This window comes from Solanum stenotomum, chromosome 6 (assembly GCF_019186545.1).
Source record: "Solanum stenotomum isolate F172 chromosome 6, ASM1918654v1, whole genome shotgun sequence".
NCBI lineage: Eukaryota > Viridiplantae > Streptophyta > Magnoliopsida > Solanales > Solanaceae > Solanum > Solanum stenotomum.
The window spans coordinates 56,719,465-56,744,694 of NC_064287.1; the positions used below are offsets into that span (position 1 = coordinate 56,719,465).

Sequence of the window (25,230 nt, forward strand, 5' to 3'; positions counted from 1 at the left end):
TATAGAACATTTTATGGGATTACACTATGTTATCGTCGTTGTTGCATACATTATGTGAACTTATAAAGATTTGAAGACAATGATTTGTTACTTGGTTTTGAAACTCCAGAAAATATTTGAACCTCATGAATCATTTCTTGATTTTAAATTTATAAATGTTTGAAGTTCTCGATTCATTTTTTGGTTTTGAAACTCTAATAATTCTTTAACCCATAATGGTTTATTGGTTTAAAACTTGTAAAAGTTTAATCCATGAATTTTTTCTCACTTCCTTGATTTTGAATTTATAGTTAAAGGTTTGAACGTCGTAATTTAGTTAAGAATATGTTTATTATTAATTACTTTTAAAGTAATGATTAATACTTCCTCCGTCCAACAATACTTATTCACTATTGATTTTGCATATTTTTTAGAAAAATTATAAATAAAAGGGTATTTTTACTATATCACCATTTGAATATAATAAAAATAATGTCTTGAAAAATGTGATAGAGAAATGACTATAATTAAAATGATAAGGGTAAATTAGGAACTAAATATAAAATAATAAAGCGAACAAGTATTGTTAAACATCCTAAAATTATATAGTGAACAACTATTGTTGAACGGAGGAAGTATTTGATGAAAATAGCTATTTACCCACTTCATCCTGATCTCCTCAGATAGATAAAATGATTGTTATTTTTGGACGCCTAAAATTAATTTAATTTTTTTACTTACTCTCACTTAGCTATTTTTGAAATCATGAATAATATAGATATTTTTATTATCCGTCAATTAACCTTTTTTTATTTATACTATTAAATATAAATAAGTTAAATATTTAATTTATTTTTATTTAATTTATTTTCAATCCGTACAAATTCGATTCAAGTCGTTTGCAATCGTCAGTATTCAAGTCGTAGACTGGAGTTAAAGATACATTCAAAATTCAAATTGGAAGACAATTCAAAAGTTGACAAGTCAACATATGACTACTGGACTGCCCATTTATTGCCATGAATATAATCAATTCTTCAAAAAAAAAAAAAAAAACTCAAATTTATTTTTAAAATATCCATTCTTTTTTGCAACTTTTTAATTTTAATTTTTCACATAATATATACTTAAGATCACGAAATCAAAAAAATATTTTTAAACATTCTACTTATCTTTAATTTAAAATTACAAAATTTAGTCGTGTTAAAATCAGATAAATAAATTGAAACGGAAGGAGCGTTACTCCTCCTTTCTGGAAGCTTGCCAGGAAAGAAGTCAAAATATTCCAAATTGCTTACAAACTACAAAGTCTCCCACACTCAAATGAATTGGTCAAAACACGTCTAAAATACCAACACCACTATAAAAGGTTTCATCTCAAAGTAAACAAATCCATCATCTTTTCTTCTTCTTATTATCATTCTTGAACAACAACACTTACCTCTTGTGTTCACATTTTCGAGATACAACTTCCGTCCTGTAACTCCTTCCCTCGATAGTCTTGAGTTGTTTCAAAAAACTCGAACAAGGATATCAACATGGAGGTTCTCCTTTCCAATGAAACCAATATCACTGCAAAGTCACCAATTGTTAGCAGAACTAACAAGCCAGAGAAGAAATGTAGTAAGTTTCCAGCATCACCAAGGTTTCAACGGAGAGATTCATCACCACACGTTACAAGACGCGTAGTGAGGACAACAGCAACAAGTCATTATAGTCTACGAAAACTTCATGGATCAGCTAACAAAGAGATCATAAAGAGAGCATTAACACCACCAGCTCGTCGACCAACTTTGAGATGGTTGGATTTTAAACCAACTCCAAGTCGACTTTGTAACATGTCTGCAGCATAGTTGTAGTTACTTGAATGTACAAAAGAAACTCAATATAACAGTTTTTTTATTTGTTTGCTCTATAGTCTATAATATCCAATTTATTATCATCAGGAATCAAACATTTCATTTGTTCTGTTTTACAAGAAGCAGCATCCATATTTGGTACTAATAAATGATGAGCAACGAAGAATGACATGTTGAATTTTCAAAAAATTGAGGATATAATAAGGTTAGTTATCCTGTGGTGGTAAAATGAGGCGGTCTTGTCCTTCCACCAGCTTTGCAGATCGAACTATGTCACCAGTTTTGATCTGAGGAAGGATATCTCTCCCAACAGTTGTATATCTGTGAATCATAACACAAGTTATCATTAGAACGACTACAATCACCGATTTGTTGAAGATACAATAGGTTTTCATAGATAGCAGAGTTGCAAGAAACCATACCCGAAAACTGAAAATTGGCCCTCATCAAACGACAATCCTCCCAAGCCAGACTGAGAAACAACATATTGATTGGATAAGTTAGGTGGCAAAGAAAAGAATAACAAGAAGAAACGAAAGAATAGTCTATACTGATGAATTGCTACTTACATTTCTCTTATCGTAAAGGTAGAAGAAGAACTGACTTGGTGATGAATTCTCGTCTGATACATCACTATGAGCCATTGCAACTGCACCATAAACGGATAATGGAAGCACAGGCAGCTCCCCATCCTTCCGTAACCAAAGGAATAAACCATAAGCACAAGCACAACAGAAATAAACGCCAAAGATCGGTCTGTTATTGTCCATGAAACATGTGGGTACCTGAATGCTTAATGTTGTTCTGTAAAGAGGCTCAAATTGTCCGGCTGGCTTGATTTCCAAGGGAACACTGTACCCGGTAGTCTTACCCACCTCGCTGTCTGAAAGAATTGCTTGGTTTGCACAAGTTAGCTTCATCCCATCATATGCCCCATCAACCACCTAAAGAATTATAGATTTGTTGTTACAAGACAAATTCTTATTCAAATAAATCTAAAGATGAGACGTCTTAAGAATGATGGTTTTCCATATTTTAGCACAGTGGCAAGTTAATAATCTAGAGCTACGGAAAGGAAACTATAAGCACATACTCTTCAAGTAAAGTAGTTATTAGGGCCCAGCAAAAAAGATGTGGGAAATGAAAGAAGAAAAAGCCACCTTTACGTGTCGACCATGCTTCATGTGAAGAAATACCTGAATTATGATCAATTTGTCTAACGGAAGTAGGAAGTCATCCTCAAAAGGGAAAGAAGGGAGAAATTATTGGAAGTTGTTAAGAGTCCCACATCAGTGTGGGATTGAGTTGTTTTCCTCCTTATATGGTCGTGGGCAATCCTTACTTCATGCCCTAGCTTTTGTAGTTGAGTTAGATCCAAAGTTCATTTCTTAATTACTGATATTAGAATGAAGCGGGCCTAAAATGGACCACAATTATATCGAGGATCATATGGCCATCCCTAACTAGTTTGGGATTGAGGCATAGTTATTGTTTTTGTTGTATAATGGGTACCTACAAGGATGATGTGAGATTTCACTACCTTACCAATTTTGCGAAGTTTCCTGCAGTCAGTGGTGCTGAAAACCCATCTATAACAACCTGCATCATGTCATTATACAGTTAATACTTTTGTGTTCGACAAAATATCTATCTGAGGAATATTAGAAGTTATAATAGAAGAATATTAAAAACTCTTCTGGTGCAGGATCTATTATACAACAGAAATTGTTACTCCCTCAGAAAAGAAGAAGCAAATGTTTAATTGGGGAATACGTCATCATAAAAACGCAACACACTTTTATCTCAAAGCACGATATAGGACAGGTGGTTCAAAGAAAGAGAAAGAGACGGTACAGCCATTTCAGGATTTGATTAAATTGCACTAATGTCTCCACGATGAAGCTATTGCATGAGATTATGACCATCAATGACAGGTTCAAGTCATTAGCAAATAACTTTCCAGAAGGATCAGTCTCTTAACTTAAAGGTCTCGATTGATGCTTAATCATCAAGTTCAGGACAAAGGATCAAACAAAGAAATGGGCAGTGCAAGATATTTTAACTGATTCTCAAGTAAAGGATTTAGCATACCTGAATTTTAGCAGTGCTTTTGGCTTCACCAGCAGATTCAGGAGAAAATGCTGAACCATCTACTTTCTCAACTGTAAATTCAACTATTCCTCTCCCTGTGAGCCTGACGCATTTAGTAGAAGAATATAACACAAACCATCTTCCTCAAAGAAATCATTAAGTAGTTATTTTAGCATGGTTGTTGTAACTTGAACACAGAGTGCTTTAAAAAGAACAGCCCAACTCAAGTTTTCCTACATAGCAATGCAATAATGTTGCTGCTGAAGTGATAAGAAACCATAATCTGAACATTTGGATATACAAAGGCACCATAAGTATCAAAATGGCACATTTACTATGCAAGATGTAATCGTCCTCGGATTTAATAATCGATGTACGTACATGTTTGTCATTAAGCAACTCGCTTTTTAATAAGTAGAAATGCTATATTTAGAAGAGAAATCACAAGAGCCCTTACCTTGGGTATTTCAAGTACTGCTGAGGCAACAAAAATGATAACCCTGGGGCCTGTAGAGAGATTACGTCTTTGAGATATTGTTAACTACATCAAAAACTTTACATTGAAAATGTTATTGGAGAATGTATAATTGTGAAAATTGTAATGCATGAGAGATTTGGAAAGTTTGAAGCTACGGGCTCTTTGCCTTCAAGCTTTATCCTTTGCTATATTCTTCAAAGCACAGTATCACTTCCTAAGGGCACAAGTCGAACCTTAGTACAATTTTTTTTTTCTTGTGAACTATTCAATCACAGTAACTGTACTTTCCATTACCGATTTGCCCCCTTTTCACCACAAAAGAATGTACAAAGGAGCTCATAAATACCTGTAACAACTCCAGCTGTGCAATAGTATCCAATGTAGATGCAAGACACACGGATACTTTATCTGGATCTTTATCCTTTATGTACCGTAGAAGTTTCTGTAATCCACCCTGACAAGATAAAAAGAAAGTCATCTTGATTGCAGTAAGGTTTGTGTTTAAAGATATCATCTGTTCAGATAATTTATTAAGAAATTTAAGAAATCTGTGAGATAGCCAAAACATCAATCCTTGAGACCCTGACTGGTTGCATTGACATAATATCATACATTCAAGCATGATAAAGAGTATTACTGGAATATCATCATGCAAACTGGTAAATGTACTATCACAAGTGCATAAGATTTCACAAACTTCTGCAGCAAAACAATATTGTAAAGTAACAACAGATGTGCTCCTGCGTCAGATAGCCATCACTGATATTGATTGGAGCACATATATAGCAGTTCCCAGTTCTTTTCTTTCTCTGTTCTTTTTTCTCTTTTGGGGTCTTAACGTAGACAGTAGAGATTGAACCTAGACACTGATACATATTTGCGACAACCTGGAGGGCAAAATGAAGTCATCTAACCTAAAGTACTTTTAAACTAAACAATCTAAGTTGTCTCATGTTACCTTTCCGTCTACAAGAGATGTGTACAAGACTGAGCCCTCTTCTTTCAGTTCAGCTGGGATGCTAGCCAAGATGGATGCCTTTTCATCTGTTGCAATCTGAAGAGATATTGAAGCATTAGAAATATGTACTTAAAGACACAGAATAAGAGTGTTTGATAACTTCACATCCTTTCATTATAAGTGATTTCATTATTTGTTATTTGCAGAATCAAACAATCCGTCACAGTCAGTTAGCATGCAATGTTAACATCTTTGAGACTCTTTGAATTCTCTATACTATAACTCTGTTTGATGGATAGTTTAAAAGAAAAACATGAAAGGGAAGATTTCCTCCTTGTATCACAGGGTATCTTTCTGAAAAAAACACATAAATGAACAACTATTTTATTCTTGTTACTGTATGGAAATCGCCTGATATCCAACACGTCTGTTAGATGGCTGAGATCCATGTCGAAGAATGATTACCTTGCTAGAGGATCAATCATTAAGTGTCTTATATCTAGTTTGGTTGCAACAAAAATATCATGCAATACCTTAAGCGCTTTCTTCACATTACCCTCCATTGTTCCAAAAGGTTTTCGCTGTGGAATCCTGAGCAAGTATGAGATATCCTCAAGAGAATCCTGCGAGAAAATAAACGAGGAGTAGTGATACTTCATGACTTACTCTCTACACCACCAAATAGGAAAATAGTATATACAATATATAGGCAGAACAAAATAAAACTACCTGTATAGTTTTCATATTTGTGTTGGCTGGGATAGCTCTTCTGAGAGCTAATTCTCCTGTTCTAGGGAGAGTTTTTGTTTCAGGGGAATAAAGCACTGCCTCAGCAGGAGAAATGGACAAATCTTGCAAACCATACAAAGGTATTGGAGATGCAATTTCAGTAAAGATAATGATCACCGCCATTAAACTCTGAAATTGCTTGACTGTACTCTCCAAATGTGTTGACAAAATGGAAGGAGCAGTTGGCCTCTTTGTCAATTCCTGCATGACTGAAAACCCATCAAGGAGCTGAGAGGGTTATAAAAATTGTATTTTGATCATTTTTGAAGCAACATTGAATAGTGAATACGAGTTCTCTAATAAGATGTTTATGCAGGTGCAAATATGTATGTGAGACGGAGAGACATACAGATCTCAACAGTTCTATTCGAGATAACGAAAAAAAGAAGAGATAAGCCCAAAATATGGTTTCAAATGCATTATGCTACTGTCACAATACATTGCCAGTCCCAAGCCCGGATAAAGGAGGAGGGTTTCCGAGGGTCGGAAACAACCTCTCTACCCCATAAAGGTAGGAGTAAGTCTGCATACATGTTACCCTCCCCAAACTCATAGAATTACACTGGGTTTGTTGTTGTTATTGTATTTACCTTTGGAAACTACATGCCTTATCTAGAACCTTCACAATGATGAGAAGATATGGGATGGGATAAATCTTTAGCAAGGAATATCAATTCCCTGATATTTGTCCTGACACGAAAGTTCCATATTTTTACCTCCTAAACGATTGCAAGACTTACATTTGATGATCCAACAGTCCTTTAAGTTTTGACAAGGATCAAACTTTAGAGGTGAACCAGCATTCTTTGCCCAAACTAAATATCAGAAAACAGTTCTGTTCGACTAGATACCGCGTTTAAGATAGAATAAAGACTATTGAAACTTACGATCTAAACAAGTCTTACACATTTGTGTAGCTATAAATCATGTCATTAATTGTTAGATTGTTCCTAAATATAAAAAATAATGATATTCTTTTCAAGACAGACTAAAAAGGAAACGTGTCACATAAATTAAAACAAATAGAGTAATAAGTAAAATCATACAATCTAACTATTCATAATTCTATAATGAATGACACAAGGCACAATACATCTAGACAACTCAACTTGATCTCGTGGACAGTTAATGCTGACGTGGCACATAAATTTTGAAATATATTTGAATGATCATTTTGTAAGTTGGAGTGCTCTCTTGCTAGAGTGTCTAATTATGTATTACGCCATTGCACAAAAGAATGATGAAATTTCAACAGAATTCACACTTGAGAATATCTAAATTTTGAGCAGAATTGAACTAACCATGGAAGCATTCTTCTTCGAGGCAATGCGAGTGAGTGTAGCATAAATTGGGGAACGAAGTGGAAGATGATTACGGAAGAAAGCCTTATTTTGGAATAAATGAGTGAAATTTGGAGAGAAAATGGAAGAGGATAAAGGGGAAGCCATTGAAACACAGTTGTAAGGTCTTATCCCTATCCTCTTTTATCTTTCTAGCCTATCTCTCTTTTCTCTCTCTCTCTCCTCTCCTTTTTTTCCCCCTTATTTTATACTAGTGAACATTTCCGCGCTTCGCGCGGCCATAAAACTATTTACAAATTTAGAAATAAACTTACTGAAATTTAATCGAAATAATAACATACATCCATAATTCCATATATATCCTTACAAAATCAATAATATAAATTAAAAATTTTCTTCTAATAAAATAAAGTAAAGCATGAAATGAAAAGTAAAGGTAGATATAAGTAGAAATGAATTGTATTTTAATATAGTTTTTTAATTATTAGTTTTTTCAAAATCTTTTTTTTTTCTATTCTCGTATCTAATCTCCTCCTCATTTGTTCATACCCTAAATAATAAGCTCTATTTTAGAAAATAGGTTACTTTCCCTCGAGTTTTCATTATTTTCTTCGTGATTATCTCCGTTTTCTTTCACTCTCTTATTCTACTTCCTCTTTTTATTTTTCTGGACCGTTACTTCTTTCGATCCTTTTATATTTATTTATTTATTTAATTTCATTATTTTCTTATTTCCCTAATTCTTGTTGTTATTCAAAGATTGTGCTTTATTTTTGAATAATCAAAATTTTAATAGTTTTTTCTACTTTAATATTCGCATTACCTATTCGAAATCTAACATCTTTAATCTTTCCTCATCTTTTATAGTAATTATCTTCCCCTAATCCATTGAGTAATTATTTAATTGATGTTAAAATTTTATATTAAAATGATAGGTGCTAACACATTAAAGAGACTTGAATACAATAAGTGATAGTTAATAGTGAGTAATTGAAAAAAAATGAGTAACATATAGTCAGGAGAAATATTTGATGTAGTGACTTTTGATTTCTTTGTTAATAACAAAAGCAGATTAGCAAAATAGGAAAATGGTAAAAATTGAGGAAAAAAAAAGAAAAATATGGTTATTGATTATAGAGTTGTAATATCACTTTGTCTATGCCCAACTATATATAAATATATATAGATATTAATTTTAAATTTCAAGCGATCATATATTTGGAGAAATTAAAAAATTGTGGTGCTAATTCAATTCAAGTTTTTTTGATTTGTTAAACTATTGATAATAACTTACATTCAAATCACTCATGTAAAAGACAAATACAAATTCAACTCATACTAAAATGTGATTATTCAAATTTAAAAATAGCTAGTTCAACGTAATTCACTCTTTTTAATTCGAACTAAATTTGAAACTTTAAATATGTCAAAATTAAGTTTGATTTCATTTCTCAGCAAATCATTTTGTGTATAAGAAAATATAATTTTATTCCCATTATTTTTTAAAACTAATTAAAATCAAGCCTTTGGATATCTAAATGTTGTGAGAAATAAATCAATGAAAACAATAATAAACTAAAGCTTATACGCTGATGAGAGTTCAGTTTTCTTTCAACGTTCTTATTTATGAACAATTTATTATTTTCGTAATCATCTATGAAAACACACAAAGAAGAAAAGAATTTTACATAAAATAATGAATAAAAAAGAAAATTAAACCAACAAATTAAAAGAAACAAAACACATATACGACATGTATTAAATAAAATTGCATCTTATAAATACTTAAATAATTATATCTACAAGCATAATCAAAAAGATATATTTGAGATACTCATGATAAGTAGTTTGATAAGAAGTCCATTTGAATAGTTGTTGTAGCTTGTTGATACATTTTTCTTTTCACTTTCTGCAAATGATGGAACAAACTCAGCAAAAATTATACTTAACAATCAAAGAAAGGATATATTGCTTAGAAATCATAATAATAAACGTCCATGCATAAGAAAATCTTAAGAAGAGATCGTAGTATCACCTAGAACCATGTATAACCACTAATAAGTTTGTTGATATAATTATCCAATGAAAATAATAATTAGAATTACCTGATGAAATATAGAATCATTAGTTTTTCACATAGCACATGGGGCTGTTGGAGCTTTGTTCCTAAATTTATACTACCATTTTATTGAAACCCCAGAATTTGAAGAGGTGCAACATTTAATATCTTTTAATAAATATTAATTAGTGGGAAGGAGAAGGATAATGAAATCAGTTTTTCTGGGCAAAAAAACCGTGCTAACACTAATGTTTACTATTTAATACTAATATAACATCAATACCTATTAATAAATATAAATGTTAATTATAGGGAAGGAGAAAGAGTTTTTTTTCCGCTTGAAAATTTTGGGCAACATTAATGGTGAGTTATTGTTTTTTTTTTTTCAAAAGTTAATGGCGAGCAACTGATTACTTTCAGTGGGCATAAATGTTAGTTTTATGTTTTTTCTTTAATGAGGAAATAATTAAATATAAATTCATAATATTTTATGTATTTTAAAATGAGGAAAAATCCCAAAAAATCACAAAAAAAGAGAAATAGGATTAGAGGCCTTAGAGAGCGCCACATAATCGATTTTATGTTTCAGCTTTATATATATATATGATTTGTCGTGTTTGGTTGCACAAATATAATTACACAGTTAAAATGATATTTAATTTAATTAATTATAAAAGGTAAAAGTATATATTTTGTAAGAACAATATAGATAGCATGTTTGACAAAAAAATTAATATAGTAAAGGTGTCTGTTATAAATATAACGTCATAAAGTTAATATAACTACACATTTAAATTGATATTTAATTTAATTAATTATAAAAGCTAAAAATACATATTTTATAAGAACAACATGGAGGGTATGTTTGACAAGAGTTCATTTTGGGCATTTAGGACTAATTTACGAGAACTAGGCGATTTTCTCAGATTTTCGTGTATTAGCCCATGAATATTTAGGCGATATGATTTTTGGACAATTTCTTTGTGAAACCTTTACGGAACCCTCCGTAGGGAGTTGGGGAGCAGTATGTATAGTCTCACAACTTTTAGAGTCCATTCTGGGCATTTAGAGGCAAATTTAAAGAAATTAGGCGATTTTCTCAGTTTTTCATGTGTGTTAGCCCAGAATATTCTGGTGAATGACTTCTGGATGAATTCTTTGTGAATCCTTTACGAAACAATTTTTAGAGTTCATTTCAGGCATTTAGGGGTCAATTTACAGGAATTAGACGATTTTTCAGTTTTTCGTGTGTGTTAGCCCATGAATATTTTGGTGATATGAATTTCAGAAGATTTTTTAATGAGACCTTTATGAAACCCTCCGTAGAGAGTTGGGGGAGCAGTACGTACAGTCACACAATTTTTAGAGTCCATTTTAGACATTTAGGGGCCAATTTTCTTAGTTTTTAGTGTATATTAGCCCATGAATATTTTAGTGATAAGATTTTCGATCGATATTTTTACAAAACCTTTATGAAACCCTCATGAGGGAGTCGAGGAAGCAATACGTGAAGCCTCACCATTTCTCGGACATATTTTTATGACATTTAGGAGCCATGGTAATCAGAGCGACATAGTTCTCAAAATTTCAAAATGGAGAGCTTTTAACAAAAATAAAATAAAATAGAAGTTGTGGCTAGCTAGACGAGGCAGGTTTATGTAGGGCTAGTTGAAAACAAAAAATCTACTACGTGAGACAGAGTAATTTAGGTTAAGCTTGAGTCTGCTCCGACTTATTTTGTCCACCATCTCTACAAAAGCCTAGCGCGTCATTTGTGGTTCAAAGAATGGAGGAACAGTTACCGCTTGACTTCTCCAATTCTCTACATTTGCTTTCCAACCTATAGTCGTACCATCACCAAACAATCAAACAAGTTAGTAGGCGTTTGAACATAAGTTTGATTAAAATTCAAAAAGAGAGAAGCATTTTTGAAGTTGAAATTAATATAAAGGTATTTGAACAAATATTTCACTTGAGAAAAAGTAAAAAGTTTTATGAGCCAAAAAAAATATTTCACTTGAAAAACATATCGTAAAAAACAAATTAAAAAAATTAGTGCAATATATAATCAGACAATGCTTTGAAAAATATTGTAAAAGGTAAGTTTTACTAATCAAATAAATTAAGTCATTAATTATTAGTGAAAGGCATTATATAAGCTGATAATATTTTTGAAGGATCCGAATAAAATATATAGGTTGACATTGAAAATTAGAGTTTCAGTTATATGTGTTGTCGGCTTATCTTGTTCAGACTCTTCAAAAATATTGTCAGGTGTATTAGATCCTCCAAAATTAGAATATTTTGAAAAGGTCTATGACAACATTTTTGAAGAGTTCGAACTGTGAGCACATATAACTTAAACTTTGATCTTCACTTCATGAAAGTTTAATTATTACTTATATTGTTCAGACACTTCCCAAATAATATTATCGGATGTATGTCAAATCTTTCAAAAGTAATACATGTTTAAAAAATTCAACACAAATACGTCAATAATTTTGAAGCAATATAGCAGTGTCAGTGGATATAACTTAAACTCTGATCTTGACTAGATGAAAGTTAAAGTAATTACCAATGGTGGGATCAGCTCCATGGAGTTTAAGTTCTCTATGCTCTTGGCAAATTGCACAAAAACAACAGCAGCCATGTACTATGTTATCTTTACATGTTTCCTTTGGCAAACCTAACAATTTTCTCAATTTGGATCTGTAATGAAATCCATAACCACCTTGGCACCCTATTGAGCACAGCAAGAAGTAAATTGTTGTTGCTGCTACACAAGCTGCAAAAAAAAAGGAGGTAATTTCAAATTTCATATATAAAATTTCGATATTCTAGAATTTTTTCAAGTTAAGTAATGTGGGCTTATAACTCAAGTAGGGGCGTCAAGGTGGAGGTATATTGGGCCATCCTTGAAAAGGGCGGGCTTGGTGGGCTAATCTCTGGCCTGCCCTATTCAAGCACATAGCTAAAATCGCAAGGCTCAAGCAAAGGCATGGGCTTCTTGATCGATCTCTAAAGTGGGGCGGACTCTTTGAGGTTGATTTTACATGACAACGTTCTATAGTTTATCAAATTGAGTATCACATGATAGGATGCACTCCAATATACCACCACCTTTTTGCTTTACTAGCTAGGTCTAATTATTTTTCACACAGATATTTTAATATACTAAATTTCACTTATAAAATTAAGAACTTCAGGACAATGACAATTTTATTAAAATAAGTAGATGATATTTCTAAAAATAAAGAGATTAATGCATCATTCTCCCCCATGGTGATGGGGCATATCCATAGCTAGCTAATGTAACCACTTAGTTTGGTGTCCAATATATATTTTGGAACTCTATTTTTGAATTTACGCTGGAAAATCTCACTTTAACGGTGATTCTTTAGCAAAGATGACCTATTCTTTGAGCTCGAATCTAAGATGTTAATTAAAAATGAAGAGGAGGTACTTACCACCTAAGATTTATGTTAACTTTTCAACAACAAATATGTTGTATAATCTCACAAGCGGGATTGAAAAAGAAAGGAAGACTAAACTTACATGTTTCTCCTTTTGATATAATCTCAGCATTCTCCCCCATGGTGATGCAAGGGAAAAAACAAGTAGTCACATCTTCAAAAAAAATCAAGAATTATTTTAGAAATTGGAGTTTGCAATAATAATGAAGACACACAAAATGCAAAATTAAACAATACAGTTGATAGGATCATTGAAGCAATCACAAAGACCACTTGACCATTGACGCTCCAATACATGCATCTCTGTTGATGGCATCTTGCAAAGCAAAAATAAAAATAAAATGGAGGAATAGAAAGGAAATAAAGAGGTTAATTTCAAAATATTTATTTAGAATGTAAGATAATTTTTGTTGGTATCTTGTCTTTATAATATATTAAGATCATAAAGAAGGTTTAATTAATTAGGTCAAGATTTAATAGTGTATAAGCTACATTGTTTCTTTCTTTCCTTCTTTCTATATCTATTCTTATAGGTGCCTATAGCCAACTCTATTTTTTTTTTTAATTTTCACCTAGTATTTGTTATCATATTAGGGTTTGACTGAATTTGAATTCGAATTGGAAGTCAAAGTTTGACTAAATTCGAATTTGAATAGGGAGTCAAACATTTTCTATCAAAAGCAACTTCATATTCAATAAGACTTAAATCCAAAATCTCGAACCAATGATGAAAAAGTACTTATCATTTGTCAAAAAAAATAACGACACTTCTTATTTTAAGGTATTATTGTGATGACTCTAGAAAGTAAAGAATGAGGGGAAACTAGGACTAGAGAAGTAGGGTAGGTTTACATTAATGATATTACTAATAACTTTATACATCTCATTTACTCTTAATTAAATATTAAATAAAAAAGAAAAAGAATCCAATATACTCTCCCACATCGACAAGTGAGCACAGTATGAAGGGAAGTAAATGAAATAAAAGCAATAGTTGTAACTCGAAGTAAGCTTAAAAAGGGTCGGTTGGCTAAATATGCCACTCTTGCCTGCGTGGCGAGTGCTGTATGGCTATCAAGACATATGGCCGACATAATTTCTGGAACTCTATAGGGTTGGCTCCTTGGCCGACCCTCCATTTCTATATTAATTTTTTTTTTAATTTTGCCAATTTATATTTTGTTTCATTAAATTTTTAAATAATTTGTGTTTAATGGAGTAATATATGTGAACTGTAAGTATTTTAAAGTGTTAAGGGGTGTGGGCATATTGAAATTTTTATATTATTTTTTTTTTATGTCTAACCCTCATCTTTCAAGACCTAATACGAAACATCATTTAACAGGAATAGCTTGTGTGAAATCAAATAGTGATGAATGTAGGAAATATTTGATGTGTTCTTAAAATTTTTGGTATTTGGTATGATATCCAATACTTACATCATTGCGTATATGTATGATATTTAGACATTAGAACTTTGACTTCTCTAAATTGAAATGTCCATTTTGTGTGATTGAACAATCATATTTGTATGATATAATTGAGAATTTCTAAAGTCATAATTCTCTGTCATATATTTATATGTGAGTAAAAGTCAAACAAACTATGACGCAGTTGATTTCCCGTACCGCAGAATACCATAAATGAACTTTAAAATACCAAACCATATCAAAATAATTTGGCGTGATGATAATATAGTATTTCCAAAAATCGAAAACTGAAATTACTGAATCTAAAGGGGATAAAAGAGTGGAAAGTATATATACTTTTAACTTGGTTGTTGAAGCAATGAAGCTTCCCCTTTTCACTGTCCCAGAACAACAAGCAAACTCTTCTCTGCAGTAGTGGAATCAGAGTTTTGTGCTACGTCGAAACCAATTTGCCAATTAGAAAACATATCTACGTGACATTGGCCTCAGAAATACCTGTCTGTTGGGAAACCAGTCCGCCATTATATGTCTTCCCCGAGCAAACGCGTATCTCATGAACCAATTGCAATGATGTAGAAGTCAAGTTTACCACCTGCAGTCGCAATAAAGTTTCCTATTAATAAACGACCTTTTCAAAAACAATTTTGTAGAGGGCGGGTATCACACAATAGAATCAGACTTTGTTATGAGACTACCAGACGAGTGAGCAAACACAAATCTACTTGCAGGAAGCTACATTAGGATGAATTAACACAAGCAAGAGTTGGGCACCGGAAATATGAGAATGGTTAAATGAAACTTGATGTAGAGAAGAAATTTGCCTGTGTGAGCTTGCTCATGTTGCAGATCACAAGCCTGTATAGAGGAAGGTTGCAGTAGGTTGACATCCTACGTAAAACTAGTCAATTATGGACTAAAATTGGAACGACATAACAATGAGGATTCATATGGCTAACTACAACTTAATTAGGATTGAGGCATAGTTGTTGTAATGTGCAAAACAAAAGGAATGAGTGAGATGCGCAGTTATAGCACAGGTCTTTACCTGGGAGTACGTAATAAGACAAAAACCCGTCACTGTCCTTGTAGCAGATAAGAAAGATTCATAGACTAGAGGACTCCCAGCTGGCATAAACAGCTCCAATTAATTTCTCATGCAGCTTAGTGCCAGAGCAAGCAACTATTCCCCTATCAAGACTTTCCAAGTATATCCCTTTAGAAAAATCAAGTGAACGCCCTCCTGCATCAGTCACCACACCGCCAGCCTCTTGTACAATGAGAACACCAGCTGCATGGTCCCAAATCTTCTCTTTGTACCCAGCTCTAGCAAATTTCATGAAAATTTCAGCATCTCCCTGTGCTATGGCAGCATATTTTACCATGCTATAAACACGGAGGGGCTTGTTTCTGCCAAGGGAGATTAATATGTTAGCGAACACAACTTATCATCCTGAGAAGGCACACACCAACATGAAGTACAAGAGAACAGTGGAAAGATCCAATTGTCTGATGAAGAATATAACAGGATAAATAGATAACCAACAGTGGCAGAATTTTGGAGTCAAAACATTTGAAAATAATTCACAAAGGTCAAATAACATATCAACATGTTTCTTTTTCTTTTCTTATCTTTTTCCCCGTTAAGTATGACATCAACAATTTTTTCCTTAAGCAAGTGTACAACGCTAGAAACAAGTTTACATTTTCAAGAAGGAAGAACATTGGACTTCCTGGTGCAGTTAATGAAGCACCTAGTTGACTGTAAGGAGAGGAGCAGTTATCTATGCAATTACGGTCTTTGCTGGCCGTTGTTTTTGCTGTTTAAGCCTTTTATAATTAAATGAATTCTTGGAGGCCAGCTGTAGACTGGCAGCAAATTACTAGAGATAGTTTATCAACAAACCTAAGCCCAACAGAGGAAGCAAGTCCAGCTGCAAAGGAGTGGTTTGAATTAGCTCTCTCAACTGGCTCACAAAAAGTTGCCAATGCTGGATCATCAATTGGAGAAACACGAACTCGTTTGGCAAAATTTGGCCATTCATATTTACTACCACCATAAACCGTTGGCTGCACCCAAGCTTCACCAGTACCTTTTTTTGAGTACATCACACATCCTTCTTCCAACATATCAGGTGAGGGCACTGAAACTTCTGATGAAATATGATTTTGCTGTTGCTTATTATGCCTGTCCCTTTTCATATGATAATTAGGGCATCCTAGCACTCCAACTACAACCTCCGCATTATCTATCAATGCTAAAGCTACAGCATATTGACCTCCACGCACAAACCCCAGTGTACCATCAACCGGGTCAAGAACCCAATGCCTGCCAAGAGGGCCCCCATTTGAATTGCAGCGACTAATAGCCTCCAGAATTTCTGAAGGCCCCAGGGTTTTATCTGGACCTTTCAGACCATATCTAGAAGCTTGTGCTAAGCATTCATTGACAGTGCTGACAACTTTACCCAATAGACCTGCTGATTCAGGCTTGGAAAGAGTTTGAACGTCCTCTTCAGCTACTATGGAGACATTTTCGCTACCAAAAGTATTTGAAAGGATCCAGCTTACAGTTGCTTGCACACTCCAATCTATCCATGCAAAGAAATTGCAGGAAATACTTAGTGTGCATTGTAGACAATCTATGCAATAACTTTAAAAGATGCAAACTTGGAAATAGTAAGAACTTCTTCCACCCTGAATAATTGAAGGAATAAAAACAAACATTACAAACCAAGCCCCCTTTTTTTTATAAGTAAGGTAATTTTATTAATGAAGCACAGCACTGAGATAGTACAGCACAGATACAAGAAGCAGAAAAGCTAGCCAGGGATCCTATTGTATTAAGGAACCCAAAAAATCCGGCATTATATCAACATCCAGAAAAATCAGCCTTATACCAAATTTTTAAGTTCTGAAAACATTTATTCTTAAATAATAATACTCCCTCGTCCAACAATAGTTGTCCACTATTGACTTTGTACACTTCTTAAGAAACTATTTAAGGGTAATTTTACTATATCACCCTTTGAAAATAATAAATACAATGTCTTGAAAAATGTAATAAGGAATGACTATAATTAATGATAAGGGTAAATTAGGAACTAAGTGTAAAATTATTCATTGATTTCATAAAGTGGCAACTATTGTTGGACATTCCAAAATAGTATAGTGGACAACTATTGTTGGACGGAGGGAGTATAATGCTTTCCTCCTTTCCTACAAGCAAAACCAAGTCCGTTTAAGTGCAGGTTTCTATTAAACACTATCAGAATCCAAAAACAATTCTAAACAGTCTGAGCAAACAATCAGAATATGCTGTTTCACTCCTATAAAGTAAAAAATGAGATATATCATTAAGCAGCCAAAATAAAAGCTCAAGCATCTGAACTTTTATCCAGCAATGGAAAAAGAAAAAAATTTACTAATATCTCAAAATTCCGCACGCTGAACATTTGCAATCCATGTATACAATGAAGATACTTGTTGAATAATTAGGATTTGATATCCATCAATCAGTACGTCCATAAGAATCTTAATCAGCATAATTACTTCACCACAGCCAACTTTCTCAACAATTATTCAAATGATAATATGTTGAAGACATGGAATATTGACCCTAAATACAAAATTTAGCAGCTGAAAGTGTCACTAATCCTGTTAACTAAACAAGGTGAAGAGATTCAAAAATGCACCTTCTTACCTGACATTTTGCCTAATCGTATGATCCCTTCACTAGTCAAACTGAAGACACAACATGAGTGGCTACATGAAAATTATTCATACGTCAAGCAAGGGAAGTCATTTTTATGGGTGTTCTCTTGCATATTAGTGAACTCAGAGCAGCTGTATCAACTAAGACAGAACTTGAGACTCATAACTGAAACTAATCTACTGCTTGACCTTTGGCTTTGAAGCTGACCATATGGTGAATACCTCGTGGAAAATGAGAAAAGAAATAAGAGGTTCAAATTATGTGACCATAGAGTGTCTCTATTGATAATTTATGTTCCTTATTTAAGTTAGGAGTCGAAAGATTGAACAGCTTTGAACTAGATGTGAGTATCAAAGTGATCCTTAGGGTTACTGCTACTGCTTCTTAACATAACAATCACAACTGCTCGCAACCCCAGTGAACTTAAAGTGCTTGTTAAGCATAAAGATCAGATATAAAGTATTAAGAGCAGAAGACAACGGAGTGAAGTTTTTGTGTCTTGTAAGAATTCCAAGGATGTGACCTAAAGATCAATGAAGAAGGATGAAATCAAGGGAGATCAGGGTCCAAATCCCAGTAAGGGCAAAAAAATGTAGGTGATTCCATTATATCTACTAAGTCTTGTGGATAGAGTTACTCGATCTATGTGTTGGGGAGATAGCAAGTACCTAGTGTAATTGTTGAAGTGTGCACAAGTTAATCCAAACATCACCATATTAAAAGAATAATTTGGACTTGCTTTTTCTATTAGGCTTCTAAAACCAAGCATGTTGACACTAACCAACAGTTCCCATGATTTAAGAATTATGAAATAAGTCGAAGTAGAAACATCATCATTTATCCACCATCCAAGAATTTTCAATTGTCATGTGAACCCCATTTCTTTGCAGATGATTAGTGAACAATGAAGATGGATAGGCAATATTTTATGTTATCTAAGGAAATGAACTTCAAAGATTTTAAGGTCAATTTCCACTTTCCAACTACTTAAAAGCATGTATTTGCCTCTGAAAAGGAAGTTTCTCCTTTAACAGTTCAGGAGCACCACTGCCAGATAAAGATACATTAAACTTTCATCAGAAAAGGAACATCATTTGTAGCCCTTGTAGTTGCACAATGTAAGCTAGTATAAGAGCCATACAAGCAATGTAAAATTTATAATATCTTAAGAGTAATGACAGCATTCTCTACATAAAATTTTATACCAAAATAAATGCTAATTCCACTCTTTTGCTACTTCTTACTTTCTTGTTTGTCGCTGAAAGAATGGTATTAAGAAGTAGTAGTTTAGACCTTCACTTCTGCACAATTCTAGATTTGTATTCCAACGATTAAATGACGTAGAGAACAGGATACTACTTCTCTTCTGGACTCAATAAGGCATCTTGACTATCAAGTCACGAACAAAATCTTTGTCTTTGAAAAGTGGACTTAGACTAATATTTGGCTAAGGTGAAGCTAAGAAAGTTGTGAAGGAATGTTTCAAATAACGCAAATAGATGACTGAGTGATAAAGGATAACTGAAAGATATTGATTAGTTAGTTGTATCACAACTGTGTTATATCCAATGTTGTAGAAGATGCATTATTTATAAAAGTAGCAGTTGGTACCAGGTTCAACTCACTATCTAATCGTGCTAAAAATTATATTTCTAAAAACAGGGCAAGATTTACTGAAATGGCATAGTGTGTGACTCATTCAGCGACTCCTATTGCATGTCAACTAATCGTGTTGCGGATAGTGTTCGGGCAATGTTTCTTGCTTCCTACTCAAAGGGTAAGGGAAAGCAGTTACGCTGACAAACAGTGGCAGAGCATACTTTAATAAAGTGTGTTCATACACAATTCTTGTATATGTGTGTAATAGGCCAACACTGTTTAATAGTAAAAATCAATTTGAGACCGGAATTAAAATCTTAAAATCACCACAGTAAATGGTCACAACCACATACAAGTTGAATTGTGGACAATAAGCCAACATTGCTAGCATAAACTCTTGCATACACCACTACTGTCAAAGTCACTACAGTGAAAGATGGTCAAATTCAGTAACTTCTTTAACTCGTATGGTTGTGGTTACGGGGTTCAAGCTGAATCATTTTTTCTTGGCAAAGCCAATAATGCATCATGCCCTTAATGAACAAAGGCCTAATTTTGTGTCCAATTCAATTTGAGAAATTAAATTTTACTATTAACACCCTTTTCCACTACAACTTATTCCTACTTTTAGCTCCCAGGTATATGAGAAAGCAAGTAACAAATTCCCATAATCCAGGGTACTTTCAACACCTAAAATTAGCTGTAAATTCCTAGTGAACCAAACAGCAGCTTAGGGTATCGAAAGGGGACACCTTTGTCAAAAAAAATTACTTCTTTATATTTACAATCCCTTTTAGTAAAAATCCTGATTCCGCTACTGCTCCCAATGTAAACAAACATGTTCCATCTCAATGTGATTATCTACCCATACTTACGAACTCTCGTATCCATACAATTCCCCATTATAAAACAAAATTGCAAAAAATCAAAAGTACCTGCAATAGTAACAAGAGAATCATCATCTTTAGACTTAACCTCATCATCATCCAATGCGTTACCAAGCAAACCCTTTTGCACCTTTTGACAGAGACCACACGCCATATGCACAACCCTCACAGCCACATTCAATTCCTTCGAGTACTTCTCCTTCTCCATTGTTTCTCAATACAACAAATTTGAATCAAAATCCACAATTTCACAACCCAGAAACAACTCCACCGGCAGATTTCACATTCATATTTTAGTTTTCTGATAGTAAAAGAGAATCTCTCAACTACGCTACTCCACCGGAAAAAGTGCCTTTTGTATCTTCTTTCTTTTACGGCTTAATACATTATGCTCCACTTTTTCTGCGATACACACCAATAAAATATGACACGTCTTAAAACATGAACGACTAATTAAATTTGTTAGTAAATTTCATATTTTGTTGTTCAACACAAATAATATACNTTGCTAGATATATGTTGTTTATGGGTTTCAACAATTTGCTTGAGCATCTCGTATATTTTCAGTTCTTCAATGATCTGATTGTTTTAGTGAAATCGAGAAGTTGCTCGATATATATATCAGTTAATTCTCAGTTTATTAAATCTATCCGGAATATTTATCTGTCGAAAAATAAACTAATTGCACTCTTCTAATTTGTCTTTCGGATTGCAAATATATATGGATTATATTCTTATTTTTGTCTAACTTTAAATGCTTAGATTAACTTAATTAATTTTCAAAGATAAATCATTTTTTATGTTAATTTATTTAATTTTTCTTTCACAATTTACTGAGTTTTATAAATAAAGTTTGCTTACTTTCTAAATTATTTCAAATGTTTAAGTTAAGTTCTTTTTATTCTTAAAAACTCAAAAAAATACTCATTAATTACTTATTTTTCTCAAAAGTTAGTCAAATATTTTAAATTAAATCATCGGACAAAGTTGCAGAGGAACACCTTGTATAGTTTAGTAGAAATGTAATTGCAGTTAAAATCTTTTCATTTTCTCTCACATTGAGTTATTATTTCTATTTAATATATAAAAAGATGATTGAACATTTCATAAATAAAATTATGGACAAAATTAATGTTAAAAAATATGTAGGAGTTTGTGAACCAAAAGCACACCAACATAACAAACATGAGGGACTAATATTATTCCATGTGAAAACTCAAGGATGATTTTAAGTCATAACCCGAAGATAAGAGACTATTTTGGGCATTCACTCTCCAAATTCAATCCGAACCTACCCAATTCCTATATTAATCCATTTTTATCAATAAAACTAACAAAGTCCCCATTGTGCTTTGTGAAAGACAGGGGCAGAGCCATGTAGGCTCCAAGGGTGTCCAATTGGACACCCTTCGTCGAAAAATTATACTATATATACATGTAAAGTTTTGACTTTATATTGGTATATATAGAATTTGGACCCCCTGAAATAACAAAGTGATGCGCAGTAGAGTTGGCAATAGCCTGTGCAATCCTACTCTCTGTACCGGTTCGATTCCCCACAGGGTTGTTTTCTTTTTCTATAATTATTTTGACTTCTTGAATTCAATGAAGTAAATAAATATGCGTAATTTTAACATAAAAGTTCAGTAGCTTGGTGGATGATAGTATCATGAATGGCTCCAGGGGACCCAAGTTCGAATCCCTTCTCTACTAACTTATTTTTTTCAATTAAAATTGAATTATTTCCTTAAATTTTAATACATTTTCCTTGTGGAATAAGATTTCCTTAAATTTAATATTTTTTCTTGTGGATTTTTTTCAATTAAAATTGAATTATTTCCTTAAATTTTAATACCTTTTCCTTATGGAATAAATTTCCTTAAATTTTAATACTTTTCCCTTATGGAATAAGGTTTTCTTTCTCTATAAATAGGACACTCATTTACCCAAATTATATCACAATATTATTAAGAATAGAATCTCAATAATTCTCTCTCTATTTTTTTTCTCGTTCTCTTATTTTATAACAAAAATAACCAACTTAATATTTTAGTTTCAATAGACATGAGGAATTATTATAATAGAGTACCAAAAAAAAGTTCGACTTCTCTAAGTCAACCAAATAAAGAAACAACGGTAGATCAATTAGAGATGTTGTCACATTCTTCTCAAAAACAAAGCATTGATTTAAATACTCTAGAAGTTGATCCAGCAAAAAGAACTTCAATTTTAAATCATGATCCAAATCTTCGTGATGAAATAAGAAGGGCATATCATAAACTTGGTCCTTGTAGACCAAATATTACAGAATACCCTCAATCATATATTGCTAAAGCAATGTGTCGTTTCAACTCTGATTGGTATAAAGCGTATGATTGGTTAGAGTATAGTGAGAGTGCAGATGCAGCATATTGTTTACTTTGTTAATTATTTAAAGGCAATAATATTCATCAAGGTGGAGGTGAAGTATTTTCAACAACAGGATTTAACAATTGGCATAAAAAGAGTAAGTTTGACGAACATGTTGGTGGACCGAATAGCGTTCATAATCAAGCAAAGAGAAAATGTGATGATCTAATGCAACAACGACAGTCCATTCGTGCTGCATTTGATAGGCAATCTGATCAGATTAAGCTTGAATATTGGACTCGCTTAAATGCTTCAATTGATGTGATAAGACTTCTCTTGAATCAAGGATTACCACTCCGCGGTCATGATGAAAGTGAATCATCATTGAACAAAGGTAATTTTGTTGAAGTTCTTTCCTGGTACAGAGATAGGTGTGAAAACATCAAACCTTTCGTGTTAGAAAATGCTCCAAGAAATAATAAATTGACTTCTCCAGATATTCAAAAAGAACTTGTGACTGCATGTAAGATAGAAACATTGAAGTCTATAATGGAGGATCTAAATGGTGATTATTTTGCTTTATTAGTTGATGAATCTTTTGATGTGTCACGTAAGGAGCAAATGGCTATTGTTTTACGATATGTTGATAAAAAAGGATTTGTAGTGGAAGCATTTATTGGACTTGTTCATGTTACAGATACCAGTGCTTTATCTCTAAAGAAAACAATTGTTAATGTGCTTGCTCAACATTCATTAAGTTTATCTTATGTACGCGGACAAGGTTATGATGGAGCAAGCAATATGCAAGGTGATATCAATGGTCTTAAAATGTTAATTAAGAAAGAAAGTAAATCGGCTCATTCTATTCATTGTTTTGCTCATCAACTTCAATTAACTCTTGTTGCGGTTTCAAAAAAATGCGTTCAAGTGGGAGAACTTGTGTTATTGGTTTCAAATATTTTGAATATGTTGGGAGCTTCTTTTAAACGAATGGATGAATTACGACAATCTCAAAAAGATAATCTTCAAAAGGCATTAGATATGGATGAAATAGAAACAGGTAGAGGTTTGAATCAAGAACTTGGTCTTATTAGAGCCGGTGATACTCGTTGGGGATCTCACTACAAAGCATTTCAAAACTTTATACTTTTGTTTGACTCTATTATTGATGTACTTGATACACTTGTTGAAGATGCAAATACTTTAGATGAAAGAGCTAAAGCATCAGGATATCTTAAAAGTTTTCAAACTTATGAGGTTGCTTTCATGTTACATTTGATGAAAGATATTTTGGGAATCACTTATGATCTTAATATATCACTACAGAAAAGGGAACAAGATATTGCAAACGCTATGATACTTGTTGAAGTAGCCAAAAAAAGGCTTCAAAAACTAAGAGATGATGGATGAGAGCCACTTATCAATAAAATATCTATGTTTTGTATCAAACATGACATCTTGATACCCAATTTTGATGAGCCCTATTCTAACTCTGGAAGATCACGACGTAAAATTGTTGATCATACTGTTTTACATCATTTTCGTGTGGAAGTATTTTATAAGATTATTGATTGGCAACTTCAAGAACTTAATGATCGTTTCAATGAGGTGACAAGTGATTTGTTTCATGGAGTAGCTTGCTTGAATCCAGTTAATTCATTTTCTAGTTTTGACATCGGAAAAATAATGAGAATGGCTAAATTATATCCTGATGACTTTGATCAATTTAGTATGGGCGTCCTTCAGAATCAGCTTGCCAATTACATTATCGATGTACGCGATACTAATAAAAGATTCTCTGATTTAGGTGGACTTGGTGAACTTTCAAGAAAATTGATAGAGACAAAGAAAAACTTAACTTATCCACTTATATTTCGCTTAGTGAAATTTGCTTTGCTTTTGCCAGTTGCTACTGCAACCGTTGAAAGAGCTTTCTCGGCAATGAAGTATATTAAAAATGACTTGGGAAATCGAATGGATGATGAGTTTTTAGACGGTTGTATAGTGCCTTATGTAGAAAAGAAAGTATTTCGTACTATTTCTAATGAGTCTATTATAAAAACGTTTCAGGATATGAAACCTCGTCGAGTACAATTGTAATAATATATTTAAATTATGTTTTCAATAGTAGTTTATTTTCTTTATGTTAGTTTTGAATTATACACTTGTAATTCTATTAAAAATATTCCTATATTTAATTAAATATTGCTTAACTTGATTATTTGTTTAGGTAATTTAAATCGTCTTTTTTTTTTAAAAAAATTTT

The 25,230-nt window shown here is 32.8% G+C and overlaps 5 protein-coding genes and 1 non-coding gene across 7 annotated transcripts; 3 read left to right on the top strand and 3 right to left on the bottom strand.

Annotated features, from left to right (window-relative positions):
- Window positions 1-1,227: 1,227 nt before the first annotated feature.
- On the bottom strand, window positions 1,228-7,668 carry LOC125867913 (peptidyl-prolyl cis-trans isomerase CYP37, chloroplastic). 2 transcript variants are annotated; one of them, XM_049548501.1, is made up of 12 exons: window positions 7,456-7,668; window positions 6,095-6,355; window positions 5,899-5,988; window positions 5,366-5,461; window positions 4,754-4,861; window positions 4,387-4,436; window positions 3,930-4,032; window positions 3,384-3,437; window positions 2,624-2,782; window positions 2,408-2,530; window positions 2,261-2,310; window positions 1,228-2,159 (listed from the first exon to the last, which is right to left on the bottom strand). In XM_049548501.1, exons 1-12 carry the CDS (start codon window positions 7,600-7,602, stop codon window positions 2,045-2,047), a joined length of 1,356 nt encoding a protein of 451 aa, XP_049404458.1. In that variant the 5' UTR covers window positions 7,603-7,668; the 3' UTR covers window positions 1,228-2,044. The 2 variants fall into 2 exon arrangements, with proteins under 2 accessions (XP_049404458.1, XP_049404459.1); XM_049548502.1 differs by having other exon boundaries at window positions 6,095-6,363; window positions 7,456-7,601.
- A 3,544-nt stretch (window positions 7,669-11,212) lies between these two features.
- LOC125868011 (cell number regulator 2-like) lies at window positions 11,213-13,342 on the bottom strand. Its single transcript, XM_049548606.1, has 4 exons — window positions 13,225-13,342; window positions 13,070-13,141; window positions 12,090-12,299; window positions 11,213-11,354 (listed from the first exon to the last, which is right to left on the bottom strand). The coding sequence occupies exons 1-4, from the start codon at window positions 13,301-13,303 to the stop codon at window positions 11,275-11,277; spliced, it is 441 nt and encodes a 146-aa protein (XP_049404563.1). The 5' UTR covers window positions 13,304-13,342; the 3' UTR covers window positions 11,213-11,274.
- A 659-nt stretch (window positions 13,343-14,001) lies between these two features.
- LOC125869504 (U11 spliceosomal RNA) lies at window positions 14,002-14,125 on the top strand. The gene has a single exon (XR_007446866.1). It is a non-coding gene; the product is annotated as a U11 spliceosomal RNA (small nuclear RNA).
- A 497-nt stretch (window positions 14,126-14,622) lies between these two features.
- Window positions 14,623-21,019, bottom strand: LOC125869128 (PAP-specific phosphatase HAL2-like). The gene is made up of 4 exons (XM_049549687.1): window positions 20,664-21,019; window positions 16,321-17,005; window positions 15,463-15,824; window positions 14,623-15,009 (listed from the first exon to the last, which is right to left on the bottom strand). Exons 1-3 carry the CDS (start codon window positions 20,821-20,823, stop codon window positions 15,521-15,523), a joined length of 1,149 nt encoding a protein of 382 aa, XP_049405644.1. The 5' UTR covers window positions 20,824-21,019; the 3' UTR covers window positions 14,623-15,009; window positions 15,463-15,520.
- A 2,173-nt stretch (window positions 21,020-23,192) lies between these two features.
- Window positions 23,193-24,374, top strand: LOC125868965 (uncharacterized). The gene has a single exon (XM_049549520.1). The coding sequence runs from the start codon at window positions 23,193-23,195 to the stop codon at window positions 24,372-24,374; it is 1,182 nt and encodes a 393-aa protein (XP_049405477.1).
- Window positions 24,375-24,398: 24 nt separating this feature from the next.
- On the top strand, window positions 24,399-25,064 carry LOC125868966 (uncharacterized). Its single transcript, XM_049549521.1, has one exon. It carries the CDS (start codon window positions 24,399-24,401, stop codon window positions 25,062-25,064), a length of 666 nt encoding a protein of 221 aa, XP_049405478.1.
- Window positions 25,065-25,230: the final 166 nt, after the last annotated feature.